A 19,030-nucleotide genomic window follows, 5' to 3' on the forward strand; every position below is an offset into this window, starting at 1 on the left:
TATGTCTGGCGCAAACCCAACACCTCTCATCACCCCGAGAACACCATCCCCACAGTGAAGCATGGTGGTGGCAGCATCATGCTGTGGGGATGTTTTTCATCGGCAGGGACTGGGAAACTGGTCAGAATTGAAGGAATGATGGATGGCGCTAAATACAGGGAAATTCTTTACTCACCAACCTCTTCATTTTAAAATAGTTTCACCTGATAGCCCCTGCTATTGGCTTTTCTCCAGTCCTCCAGTGGCACACTCTGGGGTCCCTGTGTGTCCCGACAGCTGCCATTACAGTGGGAGAGTTGTAACGCTGTGCACTGCGCGCCATAACACTCCAGGAGAAGAAAAACAAGACAGAAATGGAAACAGATGGCAACATTTTTTCACTGAATTTCAAATGAAATTAAATATTGATGCCTCAGCCAACGTTGGGGGGGCTCGAAGCGAGGTGGGGGGGGGGGAATTAAGCTGCAGAATGAGGTTTTACAGAATCCATTTGTTAGAGGGCAGCCAACATTTTACAAAGGCAGCAAGTTAGAGCTGAACAGATAATGCACTTGGAGTTATTGAGACTAATAAAGATCATACCAAAGTCTGACTGTTGAACCCCTCTTCCCTCTTCCAGTGGAGGATAGTTTTACAGTTATGCAGCATTACTGGAACCTAATACTTCAATACAAGATCCGCTTCATTTTATTAAATGCGGGCCATCTGTGAAAATTATTCAATTGCAATTAAGGTTTTTAAATCAAACTGCAACTGAATTTTTTTTTTTGATCATCACTAGTAAACTTTTAAATAGTTTGGGACCTACAATGCTAAAGCATTCTCTGTGTACACATATATAACGTATAGTGTAACAGTGGCTGATACCATCTGTGTATTTGTAGTTAAGGGGCCTTTACAACCAATTTCCATTATTTGTACCAGTTAATGATAACAAATGCAGTATACACAGAAAGAAATAAACAGAAGCGTACATTTTGAAATAACTGTCGTTACTGCCAACAATCATATTGCATGACTCCTGTATGCACACGTCATCTTTGCATAAATCCTTATAGGCATTAGCAATAGGCATTTGTTTTGGAATCAATGTTTCCTATTCAACAAATAAGCACTGCATTATCTCTGATGATATTATTTTTGCTTAATGTCTGGGTAGCTTTATAGACCCTAAAGTTGGTACTGAAATATTCATTTAATGATCACAATAAGGGCAGTATGTTCCAGAGAGTCATCCCTCGAAAGACCTTGCCCTAAATTGGATGCAGCTCAGTTGCGGAGATCAATCCCATTTCCACACGGGAAGCGTTTGAGCGGCTTGTTTGCAGACAGAGGGAAAGAGCCCCATTGGGGACCTGCGTCAGAATGATCCCCTTATCTCTGAATGGGAAAGTTTTAATTAAGCTATCCTTTAGCAGAACTCTCTCAATCGAGTTATGGCTGTTTTGATATTAAGGCAATGATTGGGGGAACTGAGCATTGCAGAGTTAGCATCAGCTGTATCTCCAGCAGGAAGGGAAGGCATTTTAAGTAGATTCCCACACTTCCCTTGGGCTGACTTTGATAAGCTTTAGAAAGAGTTCTGTCACTCCCCGTGAGACTCATTATGCTCATATTGTTCATCTGTGTTGATTTGTGAGATAAAAAATAACAAATGCCTCTTTTTTGCTTGATGCAGATAGCTGCTGATCTTAATATTGGTGCCCAAAAAGTCAGCTCTGCAGTTGTCTGCAGGGTTAATAAAGTTTAAAGCACCACTGTGGCCCCTGTAGCTCTGTTAAATGTATCTGTTCCCTAAGTACAGGTGGTACCCCACAGTGAAACCATTAACCTGCACCCCCCCGCAACACTAGTAGGTGTAAGAAATAAGTCAGTGAGAGAAACTGCGTAGAACACTGGTAGTCTTGCATGCACTGGAGGATGTGTTGCATGGTGCACAGATTAATGCATGCTCTCAGGTGTACCTGCTGTACTTAGAGGTAGTGGTATCAAGGTCTGTTTGACATTATTATAACTGTCCCCACAGACTAAAGGCCTGACTGTGGTCTAAACAAGTCTCTCATGTTTGTTCACAGATATCAATGAGTGTCAGCTACAAGGGGTGTGTCCTAACGGGAATTGCTTGAACACGATTGGCAGCTACAGGTGTACCTGCAAAGCAGGATACGTGCCGGATCCTACATTCTCCACCTGCGTTCGTAAGTAATTGAAACTGAGAGATTAGATGTTTCTTTTTATAACGCTGTATTTTCCATATTTTTTTATGCACAGAGAATTGTTGTAAGCATATTAACACCCTGTCTTGTTTGATAATGACAAGCGTCTGTATACTGTATACAAGCCTTATCACAAGTATGTTTGTATGTATGTATGTATGTATGTATGTTTGATATGTATGCATTTATTATTAATTTAATTGAAGGCACGATGGAGCACACATACTATATCAGCTTCTCAACAAAGACCTGCCAATCCATTTCCATTATGCCCTGGGCCTCTTTGAGCAGAGACAGACACTTTGTCCAAATGTAAACTAATTGCTTGGTGTTTATGTGACTGCAGTCCATCAAGGTTTAAGCTTCGACCTCTCAACTTGTTCAATTTGTGAGCTCGATTGATTAGACCTCCATTCTTCTTTACCCCCATAGCGTCATATCCACAGATCAGCCATGCACACAAAATTACCTCTCATGTTCTAGAAAGAGTTAATCAGTCCCATTGTGTCCATGGATAGGACTGGCAGTGGTACAGCTAGGTTTTAGTTTAAGCAAACCAGGATTTCTTCAACTTAAAATGAGACCGCTGTAGCTCCGCCTATTGAGCAAATATGCATGATTGGCAAGAGAATCAAGTATCTATATAAATATCTACAATATTCATGTCATTTTCAACAGCTTAATAGTGGATATACAGTGGGATTTACTCAGTTGATCCACACATGTTATGAAAATTGTAAATTGAACAATTTAGAAGAATTGAATACCCCTGTATCTGGAATCCAATAATGAACATACCAGAGGTTAATAGGCTTTTGGTGCAGACATGTAGAGGTTTACAATAGAACATGTACCTACTGTACAGCATTTGATGCATCATTAAGTGATGTTAGTTAATGCTTTATGAAAACTATATCTTCTGCCTGCCATGCATGGGTTCCAGAAACTGATTCAAAAGACTGATCTTTCAACTGATGGCTGGTGTTTGTCTTTTTATATACATGCTCCTTAAAGCTAGCCATGCACGGTTCTGAAAGGGGTAACCTGGGAGAAGAGGTAGCTGCATCTGTCCTGATAGATATGAATGTGCATGACAATAACGAATGATCAAACCTTCCCTGTTTGACTCTTTCCCCGCTTTTAAATGTCCAATTACTGTAGTGACCAATAATAAATGCATATAAGTGATAATGCAGACATTCGAACGTTCTGTATCTCTTTAAATCCAACCCAGAAGCATTGAAGAAGCTACAGTGTAGCGTGTATATGGCTCCTCAGTGACTGCCCTAGTTTGTGCTGGGATTTATTCAGAAGGGGAGATACAGTTTATTTACTGCCATACAAGCTGTCCATTGTGACAGTACAGGATAGGGTTATCAGAAATACTGTTTTTGTTTGTTTGTTTGTTTTTTTAACCACTCTAAAAAATATACAATTGTTCATGCTATCCTGTGATAAGATAATAGGATTTAAAACTGTCCTCAATGATCTATTAGAGTGTATAAACAGTGTTATACTCATGGGCTATTACATGCAAAGCTCTTGACTGTACTCCAGATCATTATTAGCACACCCAAAAAAAAGGAATGAAACCATAATTAAACAGCAAACACTTCATTAAGGGGATTGTTATTTCTCTATTGCGTCCTGGCTGTTCTTTGCTGAGGAGCACCGCATTGACTCTGGCATGGGTTAGGGAGGCAAAACCGTCAGAGGAAAAAAAGTGTTCATATTTTGGCCCATGACTATATGAACATACAAAAACTGATTAAAGAGGCATCAATCTTCAATGACCAAAACAGTTATTTTGGAAATCAAAACATCTGCTGCTCAAAGCATTCCCCTTGTGTTATTAAAACCATGTGTATATTAAGTGTGAATTCCTACAAAAGCAGCTGCATAAAGGCACTGCTGTACCCTTAAAGTAACTAAATCCTTTGCGAAAATCTCAAGAGCAACAAAAAACCTTTGTAGAATCTCTTCTTCTTAAAGTATTTGGTTCATATTGTATTATGTGACTTCAAGTTCGGTTCGGTCAAAAAGGGGACCAATCCTGCATCCTTTATCACAGGGGTGGCCAACCCTGGTCCTGGAGAGCCACAATCCTGCAGGTTTTCTGGGTATCTTGTAGTCATCAATGGCTAAAGACCTGGAAAAAAATGTTTATGTTGACCAATTAAGAAACAGATCAATGGAAGCCATGATACTGTAGATACATTCATTCGAATTGGGATTATTGTAATATTGAAGATATTAATACTGCCTTTTGGAGTTCTGCTAATTAGGTCCCTCCTCTGCCTGTTACTCTGACACCCTGTAGACCTGCTTGCCCCCGGCTCTCAAAAGCTGCCTGTCCTTCTGATTCACTGCTAGTGCATGGAAAACAATGGCACTCTGTTCACCTGCTTGCACGTAACATTGTTTGCAAGGTTAATCACTCTTATTAGTGAGTCACATTGCTCCCAGATATCACCCTGATTCAAGTCCTGTGATTGAGGAACACACTGTTGTGCCATGTGCACCTCTGCTGGCTTACCCTGTCATTTTGTTATGCTTTTATGTGTTTTAGTTGTAGGTATATTGCAGGGGTAGGCAATCACGACTCTTCCATTTTAATCCATGGCAGGACTTTGTTCCAACCAGGTCCTTAACTATTTAATTGATCTTCAGCAGTTTCCATTAAATAACTGTGGAACTGGTTGGAACAAAGGGCTGGAATAGAATGGAATGGAAGAGCCAGGCTTTCCCTGGTACATTGTATCCTTGTTTATGCTGGTGATGGAAACTCTGCAGTGTGTTTTTTTATTTTTCTCTCGTTATTATTATTATTTTTTTTGATATGTAACAATTTAGCAAACTCCCTTCCCTTTTCGCTGCAGCCGATAACCCTATGATCCCAGAAGAGAAAGGCTTCTGTTTCCGATTTTTCAGTGCTGGAAAGCAGTGCATGCACCCAGTCTCTGCCCAGCTCAGCAAGCAGCTCTGCTGTTGCAGTGTTGGCAAGGCCTGGGGCCCACACTGTGAGAAATGTCCCATACTTGGAACAGGTAAGGGCCACCCAAAACAAAACAAAACTAAACAACAACCACCACTGAAAAAAAAAACCCAAAAAACAGAGCAGACAAATAAGACACACACATCTCTATGTTCCACTCTCATCCAACCCATACATCTCCCTTTCCTTTGCTGCATGCAAGGTCTTTCTGCTAGTTTGTAGCTACTAATAGCTTTATTTATACTGACATTCAGTGAGACAACAAAAAAATGATTAGCCTGTGAGTCCTGCTGTCCTGCTGAAAGTGTTACAGAGCTGTCAACTTCAGATTAGAATTCAGAATTACAATCAGACGTCCTTTATAGATAGCCAAAGGTATCCTGGGGTTACGTCTGCCATGCTGGTGTATTTTGTTAACACCATTGCTAAGAACACTACTGGGTTCCTTTGCTTCTCAACTGCAGGAGAACACATTTTAAAGAATAGTGGTGGAACAACACCTGACTACAGAACAATGCACATGTGTGCAGAGATGTAGTTTATATGCCTTGATCTACTGCATCCTCTCTTGCTAACACCCGCAGGACCATAAACTGCATTTTGGTCAAAGTTGGTTATTACTGTACACGCAGTATTTGATAAATACAGCACTTCAGAAATGTCTTTGGGACAGAGGGGTCTGGGAGGCGACAACCAGAATAAGGGCTTTGACAAGAGTGGATCTGGCATATATGTACATGGATTAAGGCGGAATGCATTATGTACCTGAGCAGAGAATGGACTCAGCAACTTGAAGTTCTTTCTGGACCAAACAGGCCTGGGAGGTAGGATTACACAAAGGAGCCTCGGTTGTGCGGGAGTTCGTACAGGCGGTGCCTGAAATCTGCTCTCTTGTGGGCAGTGTTACGATGACCCAGATCATTATTTTGTCTTCTGCTTTGTGACTTGCTTAATGTGTGTGTTTGTACTGGTAGTGCTTCTCATTCACTGAATGAGAGCAGCGCGCTTGAATTGAGGCAGAGAAGCTGCGTTCTGTATTCTGTTACCCATCACATCTGTATTGCTGCATCAAGCACCCATTTTCCATTATTGTTTTTACATCTTTGTAATTTAACAGATTTTTAAGCAGCCAAACCATTTCTTTTTTTCCTCCACGAAATGAATCTCATGCCAGTAACAGGGATGGGGAAAAAAAAAAAAAACATGGTTTCTGCTTTAGGAGCGGCACCATAATTAAAATTGTAAAGCTGTGCCTCAATAAAATGTAGTCCTAGTCTGAATCTATTTATGATTTAATTATGTAAGAGAAACTACCTAATGCGGAAAACATTTTTATAATGCATTGTGGTTGGACGACCACAGTTTTAACAAACTAACCTCCTTTTGTACAGCAACCAGAAACCAGTGACTGTATCTTTTTTGACTAGCTTCATCCCATTATGCCTTTTCCAGCCCTCAAGCTCTTACTGTATTGCCCCTCTTAATGTACGGCTCATTTGCATGCTTTATATTAATATATGTTGAAAGATTGTCCCACAAATTGTAGAAAGGAATGTGGTAGATAACTGACCTTTTTAAATTGATATGCCAATGCTGTTAATGTATTTTAACGTATTCTTTATCTCCTCCAGTTGTTGATTTTTGCACAAATAACAGTAAAGTTGCTTAATAATCATGACACGGTCTGATTTAAATCTAAGTTAGTGTATAGAGCTGCAATAGCGATAGCAATTTCAGTATTAAATAACATGTGTATCGCACCAGAATGGCTATAACAGTACTGTAATTTTACTTAATCCAGTTATACTATCGTACTTGGAGATATTAAAACCACATCTCAATATGCCATCCTGTATATTTTATATACTGTAGCAGAGTACTAAACATGAAATACTTTGCTAAGCTCATTAGACTACCACTGGCCTGGATAAAGAATACAATTGGTGCTTTAAAAAAAAAAAGAAAAAAAGAAAAAAAATGCCTGCAAGTTCTTAGCAATCTTTTTGTTTTTACTATGTAGCTGCCTTCAAGGAAATCTGCCCAGGCGGAATGGGTTACACAGTTACTGGCCCCTACAAAAAGGTCATCCCTGGCATTAAAAATCAACCTGACAGCGGCAGCAAGACCGGGATCAGCCCCTCCGAGCCTGTGGCTCCCCCTGTACCCATCCCCGCAGTTCAGGAGCCAGTGGAGGCCCTGACCGCCTCCGAGAGACACCACCCCGAGACCACTGCAGTGGGGGAAGGTGAGGGAACCTAAAGCCAGCCCCTGCCCACCCAGCGGAACACTCTGCTCCTTAATGCAGAGCTGACAACAGTAGACTGTACTGTACAGTCCCTGTTCCCCTTCAGAACCATTAGCTCGTCCTTATGGTGTATTAACATGAATTAGCACTGCTCCCAGGGAAATATTCAAGAACATGCATATGCTCTTTCTCCCAATTCAATTGAATTATTTTTTTTGGGGGCATGACCCATTGATAGACATTTATAGGTTATTAAATGATATTTAATTAAATTTGTGATTCAACGCACCCCTGTTCAATGATGTGGTGCACTTCTCTTTCACGTTGAGAATTAACTTCAGTTTATTAACTTCAGTTTTCTTCAGTATTTCCATCAAGGTTTCATTTAATGGGCCCCAGAGTACATTAGCACATTTACATCATGGTCAATGTTGACGTTTCATTAGCGTCTGGTCATGCAAATATATAAACAGGAAGAATTCAAAGAATGCCAAAACACTGTGATAAAGTGTCTTCAATTGAAATGCAATTACATTTGAACACGCAGCTGCTTTACTGTCAAATTCAAATAGTAATTCAGTAATGCATTCTTAACCCTACTACTAACATTACCTGAACATGAATATGACTCATGTTTTACAATATCGCCTGTACTGAATGCATTGAGTGTATCCTGGATGGATGCTCACTTCATGTCTTCAATAGCAGATGTGTTTGTTCATAAATAATTAGATTTGAATCACTGACTTACTCACTGTGACCGAGTAGTTCAGGCGGGTTTGCCAGTGATAAGAAGTTTGCTGGTTCATCCAAGTTTTGTGAAACCAGCCATGCATATATTTATTTAAATAAAAGGCCCATGCTGGTCAAGCAGGGGTGTTAAACTAGCGGTTAGAATGCTGGTGTTGGGGCTCCTGTGTGGCGTATCTGGTAAAGGCACTCTGAATAGTGCAGGATGCACCCTATAGCCTGAAGGTCACCTGTTTCAGTCAAGGCTATTCCACTGCCGGCTGTGGACCGGAGTTCCCAGGGGGTGGTGCACAATTGGCTGAGCACCGCCCAGAGTGAAAAGAAGCAGACGGCTGATGGCACAAGTTTTGGAGGATGCATATGTTCGTCTTCATCTCTCCCGAGTCAGTGCGGGGTGCAGCGGTGAGCCAGGCTTAAAATTGGCCATTTCAAATTGTGGAGAAAATGGGGTAAAATACATTTGGCGATTCCAAATTTATTTTAAAAAAAGTGTCTGTATTTCACTCTAGCTCTGCAGGATAGAAGGACATTCTGCACAGTCATTGTAGGCTGATGATCCAGGAGTAGGATGCTAGGCTGTAGCATCTGTGCTTAAACTCTCACTCAGTCATTTGCAGTTCTGCCTCTTGTCAGCAGCACTGCCCTGTTAAGGAATTGTGAATTGAGATGACGTAACTATAAATGCTATATCAGCAACACTTTTTTTTTCCTTTTTCTGGGAATTGCGATAATGAGTTGCTGAAGAGAATTGTAATGACAGGCCACCCTGTTGAGGTTCATTTTTCCATTTTCCGACTCGTGTGCTGTGCCATATTGTTGACCAGAAGCTTTCAGCATGCAAGCTCACAGAACTTCTATTTGTAGCTCTATGAATTTTAAAAAGTCACCAGGATGTGATGAAAAAATAGAAAATTATATACAAAGTGATTCCAAACAAGAAAAAGAATACAGTCATAATAACTAATATTTCAGACTTTTGCCAAGTTGCTCTTAAAGATGTGAGGATCCTGATTTTCCAAGGGGCATCTGGTAACCCTAAAAACGTACTATAGTTAACAAACATACCTGGGAACTCAAATGTTAGGATTTCCTTTCGATCGTTTCTAGTACACGGATTGCTTTCTAACAGAGTACCTTTCTACTGTACTGTATGATACACGTTGCTTGTACTCTGTTCTGCTCTCTGTATAGCTGGGCGTTTCCATCATAGTTTTTTTTTCTTTCTTTTCTTTTTTTATTGCAGTAGCAACAGCAGCACCTGAACAGGTAGGTTCAAGTCGTTTCAAAGTTTTTCAAAACCAGCTGAGGTGCACGTAACCTTTTGCATGTCAAAGCAGCGAATCGATAAATCTGCCCATGGCGTGGAAAACAGGTAGTGCAATTGCAAGAACTAGCATTTAGTGAAGCATTAGCTGCATGAAGAAGTCCATTCTATTTTCACATTGAGAAGACTACATTTTATGTAGCTTGTCTATGCATGGCAACTGAAAAATATATAAACAAAAAAGCGCATGAGTGCTGTTTCTGGCGTCTGTATAAATACTGTAAGTGCCTTCTGGTCAGGTTTTAGTGTGGTGTGTTCAGAACTATTCAAGAGAAATGCAGTTTTGATTTTTAATTGCTGTAGGCCTGAAGATAATAAAAAAACATTTTGAAAAAGCGAGTCTATTTTTAAATAAAAATAGAATTCTGATTACATGTTAAGTTAAGACACTTCAAAGACACTTCATATCCCCCGTTCTTTTCTAAGCATAAGGCAACCAAATGATGTGCATTTTTCCCTGTGCACTGTTTTTTTTCCTTATACATTTTCTATTTTCTGAAAATCCTTGCATATAGCAAGGATTAACACACTCACAGTAAACTACAGTAGTCAACGAGTAAGAAGTTTGCAGGCTATTTACAGGCACAGTGTATATTATTGGGCGTGACCTTATCTATGTTGAAAGATTGAATAGTCATAGCAGTATTTAATAATATAGGCTTTGGGCAACTTCCACCCTAGCTTGTGTAAGAGGTCTGAAATATTAACACACTTTTTTTTTTCCCCCCATTTCTGCCGCTGGTGTGCCATTGCTTGCTCGGTTGTTCCAATTATATCAGATCACAATACGACAAACATGAAAGGGACACTTTATATCAGTCTACAACCTCTTAATATTTCATGTTATCTGTTTGATATCCAATTGCGTGTGTTCTGTATGATTGACTGTTGTTTCATTATCTGCCATGCTTGTTAACTGATCCAGCAAGCAATGCATCTGAAAGGACTGCACAGGGTGGCTGTGGGGAAGTGAGGGTGGGAAGCATATTAATGTTGCAGAGGCTTCAGTGCACAATGGTTTTCTTGTCGGGTTCAGAGCAAAGTGCAATGCTGAAAAGCTTCCCCTCTCCATAACCAGCCTTGTGGGTTTTTTTTTTCAGAAAAATTACTTAGTTTGTAAGTGATATGTGAAACACAGCTAATAGGATACTAAACACGTAAGAAATGTAATATTCGGATTGTGATATGAAGTGTCCCTTTAAGGACAGTGTGCATGAGTAACACGCATGTAACAAAGGGGTAAGCAGCGTCTAATGGTTTGGTTACTGCTTGTTAAAATGTCTGTCTACGTTAAAATGGCCCTCTGTTTATTTCTCTTGTATTTAGGAGCTAATCACTACCGATTATAAATCAATAGTAGAGCCTGGCCAGCCCCAGCTTTCTCCCGGCATTTCTACAATCAATCTGGACCCGCACTTCCCAGGTGGCTCACCTTTTCTCTTTATTTATTAAAAGTCATCACAGCCAATGGGAGAGCTCGATTCTCAAACATTCCTTATTGCCATAAAAGAGCGTTTTTTCCAATGTGCTGTAATGATTGAATTTAGAAAGGTCAGAAACGATGCTATGATCACACTTTCTATAACTGCACCTTAAATAAAGGGACATCACAACCTCACCAGGGAAAGTGGCAAATCCAGGCCAGTGTGTTCTCTCATGCATATGAAAACAAATACAGCCACTGACCACAAATTCTGACAGGCACGTACCATTTTTCTAAAGAGGGGTGTATATGCAATCAAAAGAAAAGAACACTATATATATATATTTGGCAGCTCGTAGTTGCATAGGGTGGCTGAAATTACAATTGCACAGCCCAAGCGGTCATTTCCAAAACCACCTTGTGCCTTTTCAGAAGCAGCCCCCGTGGCTGAAAAAAGACATTAGTTAGTAAACCTGGTAAATAATGAACTGAAGAAAAACATCAATAGAGAATTTTACAAAAAACAAACACACGTAATAGGATGTTACTCGTAATGGCCTTTAAGAAGTATTTATCAGCAGGTATTAAATAAATCCATTTGTTAATGTGTTGATTTCAAAACAAACAAAAAAAAAAAGACGCCTTTCGCTCACCTTTACAGCTGAATCAGAAGTGAATTTTCCTCTCATTATTGCTGCCCTACTGCCATGCCAAGGTTGTTAATAACAGTACGGTACCCCGGCACAGATATTAAAATATATTTAGATGCAATTCCTGTAGATGTACTATTTTAAATGTATTAAAAATGCCAGCGCCCTGGATAAGAGCAATAATCGTTTCCAATCAGCTCAGTGTGGAAATTAATGGCCATTGGTTGGTACTCAATTGTAAAGGTGAAGCTTTTTGAAATCAACACATTCATGAATGGATTTATTTACTTCTTAAAAACAATTACAGGGCATGAGTACGAGAATCGGCACACCCCTAAGGTAAGATATGAAATACTCCAAAATGTAGATGGTATGAAGTATCCCTTTATACCTTTAATATTATAAACCATTTTCCCGTTCGCCAACAAGGAAAACATGCTTCTCGTGCTCCACTATTTTAGCCCCAGCACTAAAAGGAACATGTGTTAAAAAGAAACACTAAGCCAAGTTACTTTGTGAACTTTCATGCTTAGGATGGGCTTCTTGGAGTTGTGTTTTACTTTTATTTTATTCATAAAAAAGAAAGCAGTCTGACTATAAATGCGGTCGAATTGCTTCATCTTAATCCTATGTTGTTGTAACCTGCTGGGGCTTTTAGCATTCAACACATAGCAATAACCTGTGTTTGCCTGTCCTTTTATGAGTGGGTGTCTTTGTTAGGAATCCAGAAGTCATTCTTCTCAAAACAGGAAATCCAAAGTCAAACCTCCGTTAAATTTCATCTTAAAAGATTTATTACATACCTTTTAATTAACTTTTAGATATCTGTGAATCATATCTGAAACATAATTAGAGGTACTGGAACAGTCTGTATTTTCTTATTAAGAAATATATATATATATTATATAGATAATATATATATATATATATATATAATATATATATATATATATATATATATAGATAAGTATTTTAGATTTTTTTTTTTTTTTTTTTTTAAATAAATAACATTTAAGTATCCCATACCAGGATTGTATGTGGTGGACTTCTGTGTAGATCACTGGTTTAAACAGATCCATTAAATCAGTTAACAGCCATCAATTAGTACTGGAAGGGGAAAGTGTGAAAAGGCATATGCTACTGTAGATTGTTATTATTTAGACATGTGGTGTTAACAGAATGATTAAAGAGGCTTAAATGTCTGCTAGTAATCAGCCCAAGATATTGACTTATTCATAACAAGAAAACTGTCAATGGTATAATATGTAATCATACTATAAAAATATGGCTACGTTTCAAAATAATGGCCTTCAATTCGTATGCATTAGCTGCGATTCCTGTGCTGTTCCACTTGAATTTGTATGAATTTTTTTAATTAAAAAATTACAAGAGCAAAAATGGTTGTCTGTGGTTGTCATGAAACTCCCCGGCTCCTTTGTGACCTCCCTGTCCTTTTGCCCGATTTCTTGACCTCCCTGTCCTTTGCCCAATTTCATGACCTCCCTGTCCTTTTGCCTGATTTCATGACCTCCCTGTCCTTTGCCCAATTTCATGACCTCCCTGTCCTTTTACCTGATTTCACGACTTCCCTGTCCTTTTGCCTGATTCTATGACCTCCCTGTCCTTTTGCCCAATTTCATGACCTCCCTGTCCTTTTGCCCAATTTCATGACCTCCCTGTCCTTGTGCCTGATTTCATGACCTCCCTGTCCTTTGCCCAATTTCATGACCTCCCTGTCCTTTTGCCTGATTTCATGACCTCCCTGTCCTTTTGCCTGATTTCATGACCTCCCTGTCCTTTTGCCTGATTCTATGACCTCCCTGTCCTTTTGCCTGATTTCATGACCTCCTGTATTTTTACCTGATTTTTCTCACTAGAAGTGATAGAGAAGTCCTCCCCTCCAGCCCTGGTTGAGTTGGCCCCTGAAGTCTCCACTTCAAGTGCAAGCCAAGTGATTGCTCCCACTCAAGTGACAGGTAAGATGCTGGAATTGAGAGAAAACAGAAACCAGAACAAGTGCATGAAGATCACTTGTGGCAAGTGATCTACATGCAGATGGCACTCCGTTGGAAAGCCACAGCACTACCGATCTAGTCAAATAGTACCTTTGCTGCCAGTCTCTCAGCGGTTCACACATCCCCTTTGCTGTCAGTCTCTCAGCGGTTCACACATCCCCTTTGCTGCCAGTCTCTCAGGGGTTCACACATCCCCTTTGCTGCCAGTCTCTCAGCGGTTCACACATCCCCTTTGCTGCCAGTCTCTCAGCGGTTCACACATCTCCTTTGCTGCCAGTCTCTCAGCGGTTCACACATCTCCTTTGCTGACAGTGATTTTATTCAGGATTACAACATTGGTATTGTCTTTTTAACTGAAACTTGGTTTGGACCGAATGACAATGTTTCCCTGATTGAGACTTTTTCACCTAACTATCCTTTTTTTTCCAGAAAGCTCTCTCTACTGGGCGGGGAGGTGGACTTGCTACTGTTTTCTGTAGTGAACTTAGAATGAAACAGGAAATTGTTGAAGTTTTAACCTTGACATTAAACAGTCCATTACCTGTACATCAAAGTCAAACTCGCTATATCTGACTGAATTGGGGGATCTGCTGTCGATATTGACAGTCAAATATGATAGAATTCTTGTATTGGGTGATTTTAACCTTCATGTTGTCATTGATTCTGATTCTAACTCCTTGGAGTTTTTGAGGCTACTGGATTCCTTAGAGTATATCCTGCATGTCAACAGTCCTACGCATAATCGTGGCCATACTTTAGATCTGGTAATTTCCTGTGATTTAGCTGTTAAGAACGTCATAACCCTAGATCTTACTATTTCTGATGAGGGTCATAAAATAGAACAGAGATGGCGAGAATCTAAACTGCATGTTCATTATATCGCATGGAAGGGCCACCCTTTTAACTATAGGAAGGCTCTGGTGTTGACTGGATCATCATATTATACTAATTTAATTGAATCAAATAAAAATAATCCTACATTTCTTTTTGCTACCCTATATACATTAATTAATCCTTCCCCCTAATTGTCCTACCCTTGACATTAGCTCCTCTCACAGCTGCAACAACTGCTTACATTTCTTTAAAAATGAAATACTAGACATCAGAAATTAGATTCCACTGACACTTTCTATTAAAGAGGACTCCAGCACAATTTTACCAACTACATCTATTAAGGCTACTTTCTTTGATCACCTTGCAGGAACTGATAGAGCTAGTTCAACATATGAGAGCTACTACAAGCTTTCTTGATCCTATTCCTACAAAACTATTAGAAGATGTTCTTGGTGTTATTAACACCCACATAAATGATAAAAATGTTGAATGACAATGATAAATGGTTCGCTTTCCTCCAGTATAGTTCCCTCAGCTCTTAAAGTCGCTATGGTAATGCCTATGCTTATGAAACACAATTTGGACCCTAAAGTCCTCAATAACTATAGGCCAATCTCCAACCTACCATTCTTAGATAAGGTCCTAGAGAAAGCTGTTGCAATTCAATTACAAAAATGTCTAACTCTTAATGGTATATTAGAGAAGTTTCAGTCTGGTTTTCGTGCTGCACAGAGCACTGAGATGGCCCTTGTCAGAGTTGTGAATGATCTGCTGATAAGCTCTGACTCAGGCTTTCCATCAGTTTTAATTCTTCTTGATCTAAGTGCTGCCTTTGATACTGTAGACCATTCCGTCTTACTGAATCATCTTGTAAGCACAGTATGACTGTCTGGCCTTGTCCTATCCTGGTTCAGATCCTATCTGTCTGATAGGTTTCAGTTTGTCTCTATTGGGGAGGTAAAATCGACATTATCAGAAGTTGTCTCTGGGGTTCCACAGGGCTCCGTTCTAGGTCCCTTGCTGTTTTCATTATATATGCTACCGTTAGGTGACACAGATGCAGCGTGAACTTCCATTGCTATGCTGTTGATACCCAGCTATATTTGTCCCTAAAGCCAGGAATTTCTTCTCCCTTATTAGCTACTTGCCTTACAGAAATCAAGCATTGGCTGTCACAGAATTTTTTAAATGCTGAATTCAGATAAAACAGAGGTTATGCTAGTGGGCTCAGAGAACCAACTAAAAGGAAATGAGGGATTACATGAGCTCGACCCTTGAGTCTGGCATCAAAACAAACTAGAAATTAAGAGTTTGGGGTCATCTTTGATCCTGATCTCTCATTTGAGACTTATGTTAGGGAAGTTACTAAATCATCTTTTTACCATTTGAGAAATATAGCCAAACTTAGACTAATTATTTCTGTATCTGATGTTGAGAGACTAATTCATGCCTTTGTTCCATCTACAATTGATTATTGATAAATCGTGTGGTATCCTGCTTGCAGCTTGTTCAGAACACTACCGCTAGAATTCTGTCTCTTTACACTGGCTCCCTGTGCAGTATAGAATTAATTTTAAGATTGTGCTGTTAACTTACAAGGCCCTGAATGGATTGGCGACTAGTTATTTGCAGGAGTTACTGACCCCATATCTTCCAAACCGCACTCTGAGATCACAGGATGAGGGGTTGCTGGTTATTCCGAGGGTCAACAAAAGCAACACGGGAGGAGGAGGTGCTTTTTCTTGTAGAGATCCTAAATGATGGAATGCTCTGCCTTCATTTGTCTGGAAAGCTGGGATCGTTACAGTTTTCAAGTCAAGACTGAAAACGCACTTTTATAAAATGACTTTCTTAGCGGTTTTTAGTATAACTTTAAAATTGCTGCTTTTGTATTAGTTGTATGCTGTTATTTAGTATACTGTTATTTAAATATGTTATTTCAATGGTCTGATTATGGCAGTTGTATGTGTGACATGCTATACAAATGTATTGTGGTTTGTTCTTTTTTCTGCCATGTACTATACAGTGCTTTGTGATACTTTTGCATAAAAAATGCTATATAATTGCAATAAAAATAAAAAATAGCTAGGCTTTTACTGCATGTCATGGTTTATCCTCTAGTGCAGCTGTGCCAGAAATTATAGACTGAAAAGTAAAGACTGAGAAGTGAGGCTAGAGCAGCCTGCTTTAGAAAGAGCAAAGAACATATTCCAAGAGAGCCACCTGTTCTCATTTCTACACTCTGGAAAGTTGTCCCCGTTTAAGCCAAGCCAAAGCATTCTGCTCAAGTGATGTCATGCTTGGATAACCCTCCAATCAGAGACAAGTAGGTTATTTAGGAACTGCAATTAGTACATACACTGGCAGAGCATCTTCGATCACATTTGGTATCCTATGTGTAGTTGCAATGCCTGTAGAATATGTACCCTTATGTGTATTGTATTAATTCGGAAAGCATATGCCTGTGGTGATGCAAAATGACACTGGCATTACATGTATTGTGTGGACATTTAAGGCCATTGCAGGTCATTTGTACTTTGCATGGGAAGATACCAGGCTCTGCGCAGGTTATACTATTGGATTTCCTCTCTCCCATCTGCTGATACTGTGTTCACATATTACTAGAATGCAAACTGGGTTTCTGTTGGAGATGCGTTATTATTAGAAACGTTATGTTAATGATTTCAGTCTTGGGTACACCTCTGGCAAAGGAATACCTATTAAAGCATGTGTTGTGTTCTTTCTGTATGTGTACTTAGTTCTCAAAACCATGTGTTGTTGCTAGTTAAGCACGACCCCCCCCCTCCCTCCCCCCCATTCCTTTCCATGTGCATTTTAAGCATTTAGTTGATTTGTTCTGTGGGCAACTGTATAAGTGTATAATGTAATGTAATAAGTCATATACTCTAGTAGCCTCTTGCAACCAATGCTTAAATACTTTCACACCTGACCACCACAGTATTCTAGGATGTTTACTCCAGTCTTTAATTAACTCCTATGAGTTAAAACACCTGTTCATTTTACAAAACTAGAACCAAACAACTAATTGTATGTATCCAAAGCCCTCCTGAACACTCTAAATGTGTTTCATTTTTCATTTCGTAACATTAACGTATTTTTTTTTCTCTCCTTACAAAAAACATAGGAGTTAGTTAAAGAGTGGAGGAAACGCTTTAAAAGAACGACCCTCCATCTCATCCTACCTCTGTCTTGTACTCAATCGTTTCTTGTATCTGCATTTCAGAAATCAACGAATGCGCAGTCAACCCTGAAATCTGTGGCCCGGGATACTGCATCAATCTGCCTATGGGTTACACATGTGTATGTAACACTGGCTTCCATCTCAACAACGAGCTAACAACTTGTGTAGGTGAGACAAGGCTCTCCACTGGTAGTTTTGGCACAGATGGTATTTCTCCTAAGGCGTACAGCACAATTTGAATGTCTACTGAACATACATGTTCACTCAAAGCATATGTTGGCCGATGTATTACAGTAACACTAGTTATTTTTTCATATCACCTGTATGTAGTGCGGGCAGCTTTGTTATTGTATTGTCTTGACCTGTATGTCAATCAGTTGTAATGTAAAAGATTATTGAAAATGTGTTTCCATCTTTGCTGTTGGCCAAGCTTTTGAGTTACCTGCCCATTTAATCCTCAGTGATAATCATCTGTTCTGGGATATGCACAAGTTTCATGAGATGACCATAGCTGTTAGTTTTGTGGACTCACATTAAAGTGGTCAGCTGTGGAGTAAAATCTCAGCCTTTAACGGTTTTCAAATGCACTTTGCAGGCATTGATACCCTGTAGCACCACTCAACCCAGATGATAAATGCTAGTCACTTCATGCCATTTGTTCTCCCACTTGTTTTAGTGTCTTCCGTTGTTTATACAGACATTATTGAATGTGAGCTGAGCCCTCGCCTTTGTTCCAATGGCCGCTGTGAGAACACTGAGGGAAGTTTCCTTTGTGTGTGCCGAGCAGGATTCGTGGTGGACGAAGAAGGAACAAACTGCATTGGTAAAGTTATTCCACCCCCTCTCCTCCCAAAGAGAAAGCAGCAATCCTTGCCATACCATCCATGAACAGGGAATCCTAGCGAGATCAACATTTGCTTTGCCATTGAGGGGATGCATTTGGATGGTCGATTACATTTCTAGTTCTGTGTGCAATTTCACAGTTAATTGCACATGTTTGATACATACTGCATATAAGATGTGTAATGATTGGGAAATTAAGGGGGAATGCACAACTATACAGTTGGGCTATGTAGAGTTTAACAACTGTTCAAACAGTCATCTACACATGGGCCTGATTTTAACATGGAAAATGTATACACTGTATGCTGTTATACGATTTTGATGGGCACACTGGAATGTAATTAGCAAATATTGTGACAAATACTGAAAGGAAAGAGCCATGATAATAATAATAATAATAATAATAATAATAATAATAATAATAATAATAATAATAATAATAATAATAATTATTATTATTATTATTATTATTATTATTATTATTATTATTATTAATGTATTTATTTATTTTGTATTAATTAATTTATTTTCAG

General features: G+C 39.4%; 1 protein-coding gene across 10 annotated transcripts in view; it reads left to right on the forward strand.

Moving 5' to 3' along the window:
* LOC121316754 (latent-transforming growth factor beta-binding protein 1-like) overlaps window positions 1-19,030 on the forward strand; it is a 130,564-nt gene that overhangs the window by 59,613 nt on the left and 51,921 nt on the right. For 8 of the 10 annotated variants that reach the window (XM_041251898.1, XM_041251901.1, XM_041251899.1 and 5 more), the window contains 8 exons: window positions 2,076-2,198; window positions 5,096-5,263; window positions 7,232-7,456; window positions 9,450-9,472; window positions 10,857-10,953; window positions 13,481-13,579; window positions 17,697-17,822; window positions 18,352-18,477. In XM_041251898.1, the coding sequence (XP_041107832.1) occupies window positions 2,076-2,198; window positions 5,096-5,263; window positions 7,232-7,456; window positions 9,450-9,472; window positions 10,857-10,953; window positions 13,481-13,579; window positions 17,697-17,822; window positions 18,352-18,477 (987 nt within the window). The remainder of the gene's footprint in view (window positions 1-2,075; window positions 2,199-5,095; window positions 5,264-7,231; window positions 7,457-9,449; window positions 9,473-10,856; window positions 10,954-13,480; window positions 13,580-17,696; window positions 17,823-18,351; window positions 18,478-19,030) is intronic. The other 2 variants (XM_041251902.1, XM_041251900.1) reach the window with 2 other exon arrangements.

This window comes from Polyodon spathula, chromosome 6 (assembly GCF_017654505.1).
Source record: "Polyodon spathula isolate WHYD16114869_AA chromosome 6, ASM1765450v1, whole genome shotgun sequence".
In the NCBI taxonomy this organism is placed as follows: domain Eukaryota; kingdom Metazoa; phylum Chordata; class Actinopteri; order Acipenseriformes; family Polyodontidae; genus Polyodon; species Polyodon spathula.